Source organism: Pinus tabuliformis, chromosome 7 (assembly GCF_031772625.1).
Source record: "Pinus tabuliformis cultivar Carrire ecotype Pingquan chromosome 7, CPIR1, whole genome shotgun sequence".
NCBI classification, from domain to species: Eukaryota; Viridiplantae; Streptophyta; class Pinopsida; order Pinales; family Pinaceae; genus Pinus; species Pinus tabuliformis.
The window spans coordinates 552,807,678-552,823,484 of record NC_142293.1 but is presented as its reverse complement, the minus strand read 5'-3'; the positions used below and the strand labels follow the sequence as shown (position 1 = coordinate 552,823,484).

Sequence of the window (15,807 nt, the reverse complement as noted above, 5' to 3'; positions counted from 1 at the left end):
TAGAGTTGACACACATAGACATTGAGACACATTCAAGGATTGAACCACTTCATCATGATACCACTTAATGCAAGTCTAAACAAGTATTTTAACTCTTCTTATCTCCTTGAATTGATAATATACTTGTAATTGATATACAATGCTATAATTATTTTCATTTTTCTGGAATAAAAATATTCTTTGTTATATGTTGTTTCATAATGTCACTAATATATATCTATATATATGAGGAGGAAATTGTTACAAATGAGGGCCTACTTATATACTTGGAAATGTGCCCCTTTATGAATGCTCATGTCCTTAGAGATATGAATCTTCTATACTAATCACTAATTAATCTAATTATTATAAAATTTAATTAATTAATTATTTTTTAAATGTCAATTTAATATGGTAATTAGCAAATGTCAACGCTTTAAATTTAATTTTTTGAAGTCGATAAAAATTGAAAGAACATTATTCAGTGGATCAATATATATTGATTGCAATTTTCCTTTCTTAGTTTTGTATTGTCAATTAGGCATAGATACTACAAGCTAATGATAGTTGCTTTCCAATATATTCCTACCTCTGATGAATAAATGATGTCCAATCCCTGGTACATCGCATGCTTTATATACGTACATCAATTTATACAACTCAAATCAATAAAATACGGGTCATTATTTATTCAAGCCAACCAACTCGTCAAAATTGAAATCAAATCTTTATGCACACATTTTACAGCTTCTACAGCCTTTCCCAAGGGCAAGAAAGGTTATAGCTCCTAAAATTGCTAATCCCAACCAAATAATGAGTGTAGAAAGTATTTACAGCTTCTTATAATCATTAATGGTGGCCTATATTTTCCCTGCTAAAATCCTTGAATACAGGACAAGGAATTTTGCACTTGTTTACAGTTATTGATATACTACAGCAGCTTAACAAGGGCAAACACTATTTAAACATATAAAAAATTGAGAATACAGGCCAATACTATTATGCTATTACCGACTTTCTCATCTGACTGATCTCAGGTTTTCCCGTCTTAAAATAGAGGGTGAAGAATGTTTTTTCAGTTCATCTAGTAATGAGCCAAGTAATTGTGAAAGCTCTTTCGCAGCATCTTCATGTGGAAGTACTATGGTTTCTTGAGTGAAGGGTACAAAGTGCGACATGTAATTCTTCTTTGAAGTTGTTGGGTCCTTGCGTCTCCGAAAATAGGTCTCTTGGCTGCCTGCCAAAACATTAAGTAACTGGCCTTCTCTGTCCACATGTATAATATTATCAAGAGAAATCTCTTGTTGGATACTCCAGTCAGGTCCTCCTGGCATGTTATTCTCAGGGGAAGCTGCTGCAGCTATGCATGCACTCTTGACTTTCAATAGAAGTCTCTCAGTTAAAACAATGAATAACCCAGGAAACCCCAGAGCAATGCAAGTCACTAAAACCTGTAAAAATATTTTGCATCAGAAACAATGTTGAGTTGATAATACGCAATTCAATTGTAATTGCATCTTCCAACCATTGACATTTCCAGAATGAGAAATACCTCATCCTTGAGTCTCTTGCTTTCCACCTCTTGCAGTACTGCAGTGCCAACAGCCTCCTCCCATGAGTAAGGGAGCAAGGGAGAATCTCTTAGCAGAGGTCTTGGAAATCGTACACGAAAATGGTTCAGCTGACTCGGATTACTACGATTCCGGATGCTTTGAGCCGTTCTTCCAGAAACTTCTAGGATACTAACAACAGGTCTTGCAATAAGCCCAGCTGCTCCAACTGCTATGCCTGCATATGTCAGAGGTGAAACTTTGGTTACAGTCAGTACACTTTTGTGCCACTGATGTTTAGACCGGTCATCCTATATATTGACTTAATTAGGCCCAAAAGTTCTGTTTTGATTTTAAAAAAATGAAGAAAAGATGCAATGTGATCCATATTACATAGCTTTCAAAGTATTCTGCTTGGACTTTCTACTTTCTGAAACAAAACATTTTGAAAAGCACTGCTGCTAGTGACTTGCCTGAAGGAATTACCAGTCTCATTCTTCATGTTACAAGTTTCACAATTTAACTAATGTTTTCAAGGCAGTACATTTTTCGTAACTGACCTGAAAGAATGCCTGGAAGTCCATGCTTCTCTGCTCCTCTTATAGGTGATTGAAGGAGACCTGTCAAGCCCTGCTCAAATTTCCACAGAACATTACGTTATACAATATACTTAGTAAGAAAGTCTAACTATTTCTTCTTTTTTGGTATAAGGATACGAAAGAGTAAATAATAATAATAAATCTGGTACTAAACCCAACTGGTATTTTCCCTTCAAAAATCAAAGAGCTGGTTAATTTTTAAGGAAAAGCATTTAGATGATAAACAACAATAAGACACGATATTATATGAGTACTTTGCTACATAAAACTGTAATAAGTAGCAAAGGCAAATATTGACAAATTAGAAACTTGGGAAGTTAATTCACAGAATAGCTGAGAGCTTTGCCTTATCATTTCCTCGATGATGCACCTGGCAAGGAAGCTTTCTCCAATCTTTCCATTGAAGTATATAATAAGCAACCATGTAAGGCTACCCACTATAAGTTATGCTTCCTCCCAAGATTTTGAGAAAACTCCATTGAATGTCTTTTTGAAATTGATGAAATGACCCACTTGAATCATTCCCAACAGTTTATTCTACTGTACAAAAAATTACAAAGATGGTAAAAAAGGCTCCACATCATGGTTTATTAACTGGGTCCACAAAGTTTGAGCAACTTTATCACAGGAACCTACATTTTAACACAAGTGAATTGAATCTAGAAAACATTCCTATGGAAGCAAATATCACTTTCTACAAGAGATAAAAAAAATAATTACATTTTGGATGTAGGATGAACTTTTTCTCATGCACTGCCTATTATATGTAATGTACTCAATATCCTCTGTGCACTTTGAGGATATGTGGTACTTCTGTTAACCATCCAAATTTGTGGAAATTTTACTAAGGAACCAAACTAACTATTCTGTCATTAACTAATTGCTATCAAAAGGCTTTATATTATAGATTTATGAACCTAAATGCAACCATTTAATTATTCGTCAACTCATACATTACAAATCCAGTTTGCAAAATTGGAGTTCAGAAACTTCCAAAGCCATTTTGAGGCATCAAGACCTTGTATGTGAAAGTAATGCCTCCCAGAAGTTGACCTACCTTATTGAAACCTATGGTACGAGTGGATGCCACATAGGCACCCCATTACTCATACATGAGGGGGCTACCTTTGAGAACATTCTAGAAGATCCAAAGCCTTATCATAATTGAGGGTTGAAGAAGTAAAAAACCCTACCCCTAGACAGCTAATGGGCTATGTTAAATACCGAGCCACTAGGAAGAGAAGGGATTCCATTCTTTAGAATTGTATCTTGTTCCATAGGCTATAGCTCAAAATGCCACTCCCCTAAGTCCATTAGAGAAGCAACACAGAAAGAAGCATGGAATGCAACACCAACTTCATGGAAACCCTATAAAAAATCAAGTTTTGGCCCTCCAACACCCCTAGGAGATTGGCAAAAGGTGTTTCAACACCCCAATTGGCCTCACAATAAGATTTGGTTGCTCCAAACAATTAGATACATAGCATTGAAGTGGCTAGGGTTGGTACATGGATAAGGGTTGACAAGGTCAAAAAGTGATCAAGTTTCAAGATAAGGATGAAAGGACCGAATCAAACTCAGTCAAAAAAAGTGTGTTCACTTTTCTCCTCCCTTTGCCTCATGGATAGCATCTAAGAGTGGTGTTCTATAAGAATATCAAAGGACGAGGAGGATTGTGTAGTGCAACTCAGGCCACAATGTCAAAAGGTAACTCCGTCGTGGGTTCCCATTCCCTTGTAAGTGCATTTTTATAATTGAACCAAAGAGAGAAAAGGATAGACCTCACTTTCTACCTAGGTTTCCTCCTGTATTGGGTTTCCTAGGATAAATTTGGTGTTCATTTGTGTGGATGGTGTGTTTATCTGGTTGTTCTTTCCATTTTATTTTTTTCACTTAGTTCATAAATTTGAGCAAAACTAATAGTGATTTAATTTAGGATCTAACTAATTTGCATAATCTAAGATTTCAAAATATTATAAGATCTATTGTGACAAATTGTCCCAGTGGAATATCCACGTCAGTTTACAGATCATATTGTCATCAAAGCTAGGGTTTTTTGGAGTATTTGTGGGAAATTACAGGATCCAAGAATTGGCTTTAGAAGAAAGTCATAGAACCCTAGCCATGGCAGATGAGTCTTTTCAGAAGAACCCTCAAGATCTAGTGGAAGAGATATTTGTGGGGTCGGAAGAGCAAGTTGCTAATATTTTTTGCAATAAGGCACTCCTCATGGCAGCTCTAGCAAGCAAACTCAAACCATTTCGGGAGGCTGCAAGATCTAATTCAAAGATCAGATTAAAGGGGAAATTGGGAAGAAATGAAGACCCCAAAAAAGGAGTCAAGGAAAGCTCCATCCTTCATCCGACTAGAAAGCTCATCTGTCGCTGCTGGTGTATGCTCTGAGACAAAGTGAAAATTTGATAAAAGTATCGCTTATTGCAATCAACCGGTAATTATCCAATGTATTTAATTTTGAGAGAGAATATTTTACTGCAAATACTGAATAAAAACACGATTGCAATATTCACCAAAATAAACTGCTGAAACTCCGAGAAAAACCATGCACAAAATGGACACAAATATTTTTGGACAAAACGTCCCTGGAAAAACCCCGAAGGGGAAACCAGTGTTGAATTTTGTAACTACAGTCGGTCTTCATAATGTGTATTTTAGCCCTTGATGTATTTATATTCATCAATGTAAAGCATGTTCTTCATGCTAGAGTCAAAAGAAAAAAAATATCTTTGAGTTATGTCCTTATGGATCTTTACAAGAGAAAAATTTGAATTTTGAAATTGAACTTTTGGCTCTAAAACTAGTTAGGTCGTTCCTCCTACAAGTCAAGTTGGCCGAGGTAGAAGAGGCATCCATTTGACCCAACTAATCACTATATAAAGATAGTTTGACCTCGTCCTCAAGGCAACAATTCAACCTCGCAAGACAAAGAATTTTTTGGGCATCCAACCAAAGGACATGTTGGACGAAATGAAGTACGAATATGATCTCTTTCTCTTTACATATAGCTCGCATGTGTGGAGGATATCTCTCTCTCTGGCTCGCATAAGTTTCTGGACAAGTTACATTTGCAAGGCCAAATTTTCTTGATAGTTGCGAGAGAAGCAACCAATCCAGGCTACGCAAAGCCCAGCAGAGACAATGCAGAGGCTAGAGGGACTACGTCATCCACGCAGAGGTTGTTGGAGTGACTCAGAGGGTCCCAGAGGCTGCGCAGTGCATCAAAGGGATAACGCAGAGGGTCCTGGGGCTGACGCAGGTCAACAGGAAGCTGACGCAAAGGTTAGAAGGGCTAGCACTGAGCTTCAATAGTGCCGGAGAGGGTTTCGTGGGATATATCTGCTTCCAAATATAGAGGTATTGCTACCATGTATTTTTCTCTGTCAGGTGAGCTGGTTAGGCACCCAGTTGTACGCAAAAAGACTGCATAATAATATAACCCTCAAAATAACTACACTGGTTTTCCCGCATTGGATTTTTCTAGGGACATTTGTCCAAAAATAACGGTGTCACTTGTGTGCTTGTTTTCTTTCAATTGTTGATCTGTAGATGTTGTCATTGTATTGTATTTATTTCGGTATTTAAATGTATTAAATAACTTTTCGAATTTAAACAAGTAGAAAAAATAAACGAGCAGAATACAAATTATTTTTCTAACGGGTAGACTTAGAAAATTCAACAAGGTATCAAAGGGTGGTTGCAGATCACAGGAAAGTTGAAGGCATCAGCTGAGCAGAGCATTTGCAGCAAAATCCGCTGTCCCGAGTGACAGTAGTTGATCCTTGCAGAAGCAATAGAGGAAGGGTTGACATAGAGGGAATACATCATCGGTTTGGGCCAGAGAGAGGCCAGCACAGAGGCTTTGGAGGGCAAAGCAAGGCTCATGCAGAGGCCAAGAGGGCTGATGCAGTTGGTTGAGGGAGCTATTTTGCCGGTGTCGGGATTGCGCAGAGCTAAGAGGCTTAATCCTTTAGTTGCTGGGGCGAAGGAAGTCCGCAGTTTGCGGGAGCGAAGCTGGCGGGGTACTGTGGTTAGAACAATACCTAACAAGGCAAGATCAAGGTAGAGGGAGTTGCTGCCGAGGCGGATTTCTAGCCAAGGAATCCGGATCAATGTTGCAGTTGCACAAACGTTCGGAGAGGGGCAACTTGATGTTGGTAGAAGGATTTCCAAGAATGAAATCAAGACTCAAAGGGAGTCTAGAAGAGAACTTCCAGACGGGAAGTAGAGAGACTCAGCAAGAGTCAAACCAAGAACTTCCAGGTGGGATGTAGAGAGACTCAGCAGGAGTCAAACAGAGGACTTCCAGGAGGGAAGTAGAGAGACTCAGAGGAGTCGACAGAAGAGCAGCCATATGGCCGTGAATATGCTGAGAGATCAAGATAGGCTAGATGGAGCATCCAACTTTGTGGTCTGGAAGGCTAGGATCTTGTCCATTCTAGACAGACATCGTATCAAGGGCTTCGCCTTGAGAGTGATGGCTATCCCAGTTGACCCAGTAGCTAATGAAAGGTACGAGGAGGCAATGGCTAAGGCAAAGTGTATCATCCTTGATGGGGTCAAGGATCATGTGGTCCCACATATTGCCGAGAAGGAAACGACAAAGGAGATGTGGGACACTTTGAAGACATTGTACCAACATACTTCCGTGTAGAGGAAGATGCTCTTGGAGAATCAGCTAAGGTCATACCAGATGCAGAAGGGAGAGCAGATAGATGTCTTCCTCGGTCGGTTGAAGGAGATCCGTGACCAACTGACTTCCATAGGGGCCACGCTGGATCAGGAGTTGATGGTAAGGACCGCACTTAACACAGTCTCTGAGGATTGGGAGATATTTGTCCAGAGCATATTGGGCAGGCCGAGTCTTTTAGATTGGGAAGAACTGTGGGTGACTCTTCGTCAAGAAGAGATCAGACAGCTGACCTAGATGGAGAGTAGCAGCAAAGGGGTCAAGATCAAGAAGGAAGAGGAAGAGGATGCGGCTCTAGCATCTATGAGAAAGCAGGAGAAGAGGAAGAAGAAGGACCTCTCCAAGGTTAAGTGCTTCCATTGTGGGGAACTGGGTCACTATGCAAACCAGTGTCCAAGGAAGAAAAGTAAGGGAGAGGCTTCTAACTCAAAGGCAGTGCCAACAAGGGCGGAGAAAGAAGTCGAGGAGGATGACGATTGCGCCATGACTGCTCATGTGCCACTTGGGAAGAAGTGGGGAGACAACGAGCTATAGTCAGGACGACCACAGGCGATGAGGGGCAGGATCCTTGAGGTACCCAACCTCTTGGATTATACCTTGCTCCGGGAGCCCCAAAGAGGAGTAACAAGATTGGCGGATGTAGATATAGACGGATGCGGATGAAGCGGCAGAGAGTGCTACAGTGCAAGAGTCCCCGGGCAACGCGAAGCTAGCAGACTGCAACAGTGAGAGAGGCATGGGAGTGTTGCAACAGTGCAAGATGGCACAGAGAGGTGTGCAACAGTGCGAGATGTAGGGAGTTGTTGCAACAGCGCAAAGGGCAATAGAGGGAGCATTTGTTAGCCGCAGAGAGAGTTTCAGCATCAAGAGTGTTTCTAGCCTGACAAGGATGTCAGAAGTTGGGTGGATCAGTTACTTACTTCTCAGTAACTGAGTTGTAGTGCAATAGCACAATGCAGCATGATGAGAGGGGGATGCAGTGCAGATGCAGTGTTGGGAGATTGGACCAGCAGCAGCACGAATTCAAAGGGAGCTATCGTACGGATGTAGCAGTGGCAGTGGTAGGGCCATGGGCAGCAGTACATAATGCAGCAGTGCAAAGGATGTTGGGCGAGGAGGCCTAGCATCAACACAGGTACCGGTGCCAGATAATCAAAGTGATGCTCAGGGAGGAGTATTACTAGAGCACAATCCTCGCTAAGAGGGAGTGTTGATTTGGGGTAGCATCGGATGTGCTCTAGCCATGAAAATTGGTGGAGGGGCTAAAGCACATGAGATCTCCAAGACCCAGAAATGGTTTGGACAGATTGTACCCGGTTTGGGAGATATTAAAATAATTAATATTTATAATGGAGTTCCTAAGTCTAAAGTTTGGAAAAATAAAATATTAATGGGTAAAAATATAAAATTGGGTTAGAAGGTTCCAAAAGTCATGGATCAAGCCAAACCTAATCTTAGCCATTGATTAGAGATTTAATCTTGGCCGTTGAAGGACCAACAAGAAAAGTATAAGAGGAGGCTTGAGGGTCAGTAGGAGAACACACCAGAGTGATCAGTCATTCATTTTGCTAGAGCGGGGTTGCTAAACAAAGTTGAATCAGTTATTAGCAGTGAGTACGAAGCAGAGACAGTATTGAGAGACCAGTGAAGAAGCAGAGAGAGTGAGAGCAGCAACCAGTCCAGGCTACGTAGAGCCCAACAGAGACAGCGCAGAGGCCAGAGGGACTGCGTCATCCACACAGAGGCTACTGGAGTGACACAGAGGGTCCCAGAGGCTGCGCAGTGCCTCAGAGGGCTGACGCAGAGGGTCTTGGGGCTGACGCAGAGGCCAAAAGGGCCAGCGCTGAGCTTCAGTTGTGCTGGAGAGGGTTTCGTGGGACAGGTTTTCTGAATACCTGTTTCCGAATATAGAGGTATTGCTGCCGTGTATTTTTCTCTGTTGAGTGAGCCAATTAGGCACCCAGTTGTACTTAGAAAGACTGCATAATAATATAACCCTCAAAATAGCTACACCGATTTTCCGGGGACATTTGTCCAAAAAATAATAATCACTTGTGCGCTTGTTTTCTTTCAGTTGTTGATCTGTAGATGTTGTGACTGTATTGTGTTTATTCTGGTATTTAAATGTATTAAATAACTTGTGTGAATTTAAACATGTAGAAGAAACAAACCAGCAGAATACAGATTAATTTTTTAATGGATAGACTTAGAAAATTCAACAAATGGTGTGAAACCCCAGTAACCATGATCATGATCTCCAAGGCTGCCCATCGATTTCTTTTATAATCTCTCGTTGAGAAATCAATGACCAATATCTAGATCTAAAATGATCTAATCGATGGCTAAGATCACTTAGAAACTTTTCTAGAAGTCTCTAGAGGAAAATCGATCATGTCTCAATTATTACTAATTAATCAATCTATTTCCCTAAGATAAAACTTAGGAAAATAATTAAAAGCTAATTAGTTGATTTAATTAAGGCATTTCCATTCAAAAGAATAATTTGGGCTTGGAGATATTTTATGTTATTGTGTTCCTAGCTTCACTGACACCACCTGAGGCTAGAACACATGTTCAAGCTACATCAACCAACAATAAGTATGCAGTTCAGATCTTGAGGAGGTTCATGATGGAGGATTGTAGGCCCATGTCTACACTGATGATCACTAGCCTGAAGAAGGTAAGTGCTTCTGAGGGCAAGTTGGTGGATCCCACACTATATAGGCAGCTAATAGGTTCCTTGATCAACCTAGTCAACACTAGGCCGAATATCAGTTTTACTATGACACACTTAGCTAGTTCATGGTGGAGCTAAGATACGTTCATTGGGTGGCAGTGAAGCGTCTGTTGAGGTCCCTGTGAGGTACGGTGGACTTTGGACTAAGATATGCCAGAGTTAGTGGAGTGGAGCTACAAGAGTACACATATTTTGATTGGGTTAGGAGAGGTGTGGACAAAAACCCACGTCTGGATATTATTTTAGCTTGGGATCAACCATGATCTCATGGTATAGCGGGAGGTAGCAGTTAGTGGCACTCAGTTCAAGAGAGGCAGAGTACATGGCAGCATGTATGGCAAGTTGTGAGGTAGTGTGGCTTCACAGGATGCTTGCAGGATTATTTGGTCTAGAAATGGAGCCAACAATGATTCACTATGATAATCAAAGTTGCATTAAGCTCTCTAGAAATCTTGTGTTTTATGACAAGTCCAAACAGATTGACCTCAAATATCACTTCATCATAGATAGAATTCAGAGAGGTGTTGTAAGATTGCAATAGATTTCCATAGAAGAGCAGGTGGCATATATTCTCACTAAGCCTCTACTGAAAGGGAAGTTTGTAAACTATCGAGATAAGCTGAGGGTGGTAAAGAATCCCTTCCTTGCTAGGAAGGAGTGTTAAATCTTATAGTAGCTTCAAAAGGTATTTTGCATAGGCTTGGTGTCTTAGCATGTGTAAGATGATTTATTGCCTCTTTGTTAATTTTCCAATGTTATATGCTATAACAATCACTTATTCCAATTTCTTCAATCAATTAGCAATCACTTTATCCAATATTCAATCTTTCAACGACAATGAGCAATTGTAGATAGAAAAGTACTTCAAATGCAATAGAAGACACCTAAGAACATGAAAACAAGAGAGACATGAGATTTCGCTGATGATCAGGGAAAAACCCTACAAGGGGAAACCCTTTCCAATTATTTTTCTATTATATTGTCATCAAATATTCAGCAGAGAGATACAATGCTCCAATTCATCATCAAGGAGTCAAAGATAAACTTTTGACTATCCAACAAAACCAACCAATATCAAATAAACAAGCCCAATAGCCAAATCTGGTCAACACGTCAAATCTAGTCAAAGTCAACAACGACAAAAATAAGTCAACAGTCAACAGTCCTCCATAGAGATTGGTCAAACCAACACTAAATTCGACCTTCAAAAATCTGTCAAAGGCAGTGAATGTAGTCAAATTATAGCCCATGCAAATTCAGTGAAAGTCCACCTTTGACCTACGGAAACCCTAGGTGTAGACCTTTGATCAACATGGGTCAAAGTGCCCAGAAAAATTCGGCTTCTACACAAATCAATTCGGCCTCCCAAAATCAAAATTTTCCAAATCAAATCAAGTCAAAACCGGTAAAAAACTAGTCAAATTTGTCCCAATCGGAGAGTCAACACATAAAGTTAGAATTGCCTCCTCCCCTTCGCATGTGTGAGCTCAGGCCTCTCATTTGCAAACCTATAAGAACCAAACAAAAGAAGAGAGATTAGATGTGATGTGTTAATGATGCTCCAAAGTGATGTGACATGTGGTCACTGGTGTACTTATACGTGTTTGAAGACGACGAATTTCCTTGCCCAGGTTGACTTGTACTTTTGTGCACGTGGGTTTCACCTCAAAAATTATATTTTTCCTTTACCAAATTAAATTCTTCCAAGGGCTAGAAGGGATCTTTCTTGATGAAGAATGTTGTCCAAAGGAGGGAATTTATCCCTGAGCTACCAAATCAACACTCCCTCTCAACTACGGAGAAATTTCTGACTGCATCATAAGTCTATCATCAATATCATATTTCATCTTTGTCGATCTCTGCTCATTTGTTGATCATTCTCGAATCTAAAGAAGAATCATCATAGGGGAGCTTCAGCTGCCACCCTATATCCAAAGACAATAGGCAAGATACCACTTATCGTGGGAGGTAAGGATCGCACACATCCTAATGTCTGCTAATCTAGACAAAAGGCAGGATACCACTTACCATGAGAGATAAGGATCACACACATCCTTATTGTCTAGTGATAATAGGCAGAATACCACTAACCATTATAGGTAAGGATCGCACGCACCTTGTCTATTAATCTTCCCATCTTGACCCTCAACAATCAAGTGGTAGAACAACTGCATCTCATCACTTGAGCAGGATACCACTTACCATAAATGGCAAGCATCGCACTTAATCTCAAGTTACTTCACCCATTGGCCAGATGGGTGGCAATCCAACCGGCCCAACTTGTGGTAGGATGCATACTGGGGTATACTCTGTCCAATTCAATAAACATGATAGGGGGAGATACCCAACTTTCCATAGATGGCAAGGATCACACACCCTATAAGAAGAATAAGCAAGATACCATGTACCATGAAAGATAAGGATCGCACATATCCTATTGTCTAGAGTTCCCTCAACCCTAGGAGCTCTTCAGTGCTATTCCTCGCCCTGGGAGCCTAGAAAGGGGGAAGGAGCATAACTCAATGTTCTCGATCCGCAGTGACCCTTGTCCAGGAGGGTCACATCCATCAGTCCAAGCTGCTCTCTGAAGACCAATAACTTCCCTCTCGATAAAGATTTGGTGAGAATTTCTACTATTTTTTGATTAGTCGAAATGCGATGGAGTTTTACAGCTCCTCTTTGCACCATGTCTTGAATATAGTGGTACCGGATCTCAATATGTTTGGACCCATCATGAAAAACAGGGTTCTCTGAAAGTCGCATCCCACTCTTGTTGTCACAAAATATCATTGTCATATCCAGTACTTGCTCAAACAACTCTCCAAAGAGCTTCCTCAACCAAACTGCCTCACAGTTAGCCATGCTAGCAACAATACACTCTGCCTCAGTTGTGCTTAGAGCAACGCTTTTGCTTCCTGCTCATCCAAGATATCATGGTTGATCCCAAACTAAAGCAACAACCTGATGTGCTCTTCCTATGAACAACGTTTTCGGCCTAGTCAGCAACGGTGTATCCATTTAGTCTCACTTCTTCAGCAATATATCTCAATCCAAGATTAATCGTCCCATGTAAGTATCTTAGCACATGCTTAGCAACAATCCAATGTGCATGTAGAGGCTCTGTCATAAAATGACTCAAAGTGTTCACTGCAAAACATATGTCCAATCGAGTGTTCACGAGAAACATCAATGCTCCAATCAACTGTAAATATTCAAAAGGATTCGCCGAATAGGGTCCTGCAGCTTCTCCACATAGTTTCTTGAAGTTCATCTCCGTAAGTGTGGCCTTGGACTTGCATTCAACCATACCAAATCTCTCAAGCAACTTCACAACATATTTTCCTTTTGAAAGGAAAATCTCACTAGGCCTCAACCATATCTCTAAGCCTAGGAAGTAATGCATCAATCCAAGGTTCATCTCAAATTCAGAGGCTAACTCCCGCTTACATTCGAGAATCAGAGGCTCACCACCTGTCAAGAATAGAACATCAACATATAATACTAAAATGAAAGGCATACCTTGGACTACTTTGAAGCAGAGGTTCAGGTCAGCACTACTTCTCGTGAATCCAAGCCTTATGAGGTAGCTATCAATGTGGGCATTGTGAAAATTCAAAGTTCTGAATCCTACTATAGTAGCTGATAATATTTTTTCCATTTCTTAAATTACTTAAACAAATTATCTGCAATTTTCCACGGAAAATATCAAAATACACACATTGCAACCTTCACAAATAAATTCTGCGGAAAGTAAATACAAGGAAATTACTAACACACATATAAGCATAATGACAGTTATTTTTGGACAATTATCCCCGGAAAAACCCAATGTGGCAAAACTGGTGCAACAGATGAGGGTTTCTTTTATTAATCTTCAATAATAATTTTTGTAAAAGACACAGATAGAAAAAATAAAGGAAGAATCACTAAGAGAAACTTACTGGTGAATTTCTCACTTCACAGCGTTTTTCGGACCTCGAAGAAGACCTTCCCTTTCGCTGGCCTTTCTACGTCACCCTCTGCGCAGTGACTACATAGGCCCTGCATCAACTCTTTGCATCCCTCCTCTATGTTGCCCCCTCCAGATTTTTCCTGCACTCTCAGACTATGTTGATGCCCTCTCTAGCCGAACTTCAACCACTGAGAAAATCGATCTACTTGAGCAACTGAGTATCTGCCCTGGTGTGTTCTCCATCTACCCATCGACATCTTTTTATAATCTTCTGTTGGAGCACCAATGACCAAGACGAGTAGACCTTACTGTAGCAAGCTGGTCTTTGGTGTCCTGAAGACGTTGAAGATAGGAGTAAACCCCTTCTCCCTTCTGCATCAATGTCCACTGCAACTTTTGTTCTAAGCACGTCTTCCTTTGTTCGGAAGAACCTTCATACAGTGAAGACAAAGCTTCCCACATTTCTCGGGTTGTATCTTTGCCTTGCAAATGTGAGACCAGATGATCTCAAACTCCATCGAGTATGAACCTCTTCGCCTTTCCCTACTCGGCCTTGTACTTCTTCTTTTGATCATCATCTGCGAGAACAACAACAACACTCTTGACGTAAGCTTCGAGATTGTACTCCTCCAGAACAACTAAGATTCTGGTCTTCCATATGACATAGTTGGAATCTCCTTCCAACCTGTCCTAATCTCTGAGCCCATGTGATGTCATCTCACCCAAATTGTCGAATTGACTCCTCTAGTCACTGTGCAACACTCGTCTGCTGCCCAGCAAGTGAAAAATTCAAACTTTTCGCAAGAAAAGTCCTCTGAGTAGAAAATTCCCCTTCTATGTGTCTTTGCTCTTTTCTGATGGATTTCTGCCCCTGCAGAAATTGCGCCCTTCAAGAATTGCTTTGAGCCTCTGCGTCACTCCCTCTGCTTCTACAAGCTCACAAACCGAAAATCGCACCTCTCTGTCAACTGTCTCAAAGAGAGATTTCCTCGGAATCTCTATTTTCCCAGCAAGGACTGCACAATTCCTTCAAGGGGATTCGAATTGCTGCCAAATGCAGCGATTGGCCTCTCTGCTCAGCGCTAGATCTGCTCTTCCTGTTCCAAAATCAATGCTCTTATACCATGTTAAAATTCCTATGCTCAAGGAACCCCTACTACAACAAAACTGAATTTACTTCACCTACTTGATTTTAATATACATTATAAAGTTATTTTCAGAATAATATTGAAGTAAATTACTTCTGCAGCCTACACCAATTTAATTTGATTACAAGAAACAAGAAACTGAGCAAAGAACAGGATACATAGGACACCGTTATTTTTGGACAAAATAGTCCCCGAAAAAACCTAATGCAAGATAACCGGTGCAGCAACTCTGAGAGTTTTGTATTATTAAGCAGTGGTTCAAAATACAATGTTGGATGCCCTCCGACAATCCAATTACAAGGAAAAATATAATGGCCTACGTTGGCCATGTGTAGGCCCTGTGTCAGCCTTATAGGCTCTGCATCTACTCTACATTGTCTCTTCTACCTCCTGGAGCTTTTGCGTCAACCTTCCCTGGCTGTTACGACAGCTCCCGGCAAAATTCCAGATTTCTATGTGAGGGCAACTTACCCTCTGTGTTGGCTCTCCCTAGTTCATCGTTAGGCCTGCGTGGGCCCAAACTGACCCAGAGTCAGTCCCTCTAGGTTTTGTTCTGCCTCCACTAGTGGCTCTCTGCCTCTCTTCCCAGTATTCCCAAACTATACCTGCCCCTCTGCTGCAAAATGGTCACTTAGTTCAAATTTCTCAGCTTCCTAGCCCCAGAAATTTCAAACTCTAGATCAATTCATTCCCTCAGTGTGTGTTTCTAAATGAATCCTAACCCTCCTTATATATTTGTCGTTGAGACTTCAACGGCCGAGATTAAGTCTCTAATCAACAGCTAAGATTAAAACCTTGACTTGATCTGCTTTCTAGAATATTCTCACCCATATTTTGATTAATACCCATTAATACTTTAATTTTCTTAAGATTAGACTTAGGAACCCCATTAAAAATATTAATTATTTTAATAAAATACAATCTGGGTAGAATTTCATCAAACGGTTTATGGGTTCTTTAGAACTCATGTGCCTTAGCCTCTCCACCAATTTTCATAGCTAGAGCACATCCCATGCTACCAAAAACTAACAATGAAATGCAACTCTATTTATTAAGGTGGTGTTCAACTTCCTTTACATTCAAATATTATTTTTTAAGCTATAATCCCTTATTTTAGCCTATGGAGGCACAAAAGTA

The 15,807-nt window shown here is 40.5% G+C and overlaps 1 protein-coding gene across 1 annotated transcript in view; it reads right to left on the bottom strand.

Annotated features, from left to right (window-relative positions):
• Positions 1 to 638: 638 nt before the first annotated feature.
• Positions 639 to 15,807, bottom strand: part of LOC149248565 (uncharacterized) — a 392,334-nt gene continuing 377,165 nt past the window's right edge. The window contains exons 39-41 of the mRNA XM_089450455.1: positions 2,090 to 2,159; positions 1,532 to 1,767; positions 639 to 1,430 (exon numbers count right to left, since the gene is read on the bottom strand). Coding sequence (XP_089306581.1) covers positions 999 to 1,430; positions 1,532 to 1,767; positions 2,090 to 2,159 — 738 coding nt within the window. The 3' untranslated portion in view covers positions 639 to 998. The remainder of the gene's footprint in view (positions 1,431 to 1,531; positions 1,768 to 2,089; positions 2,160 to 15,807) is intronic.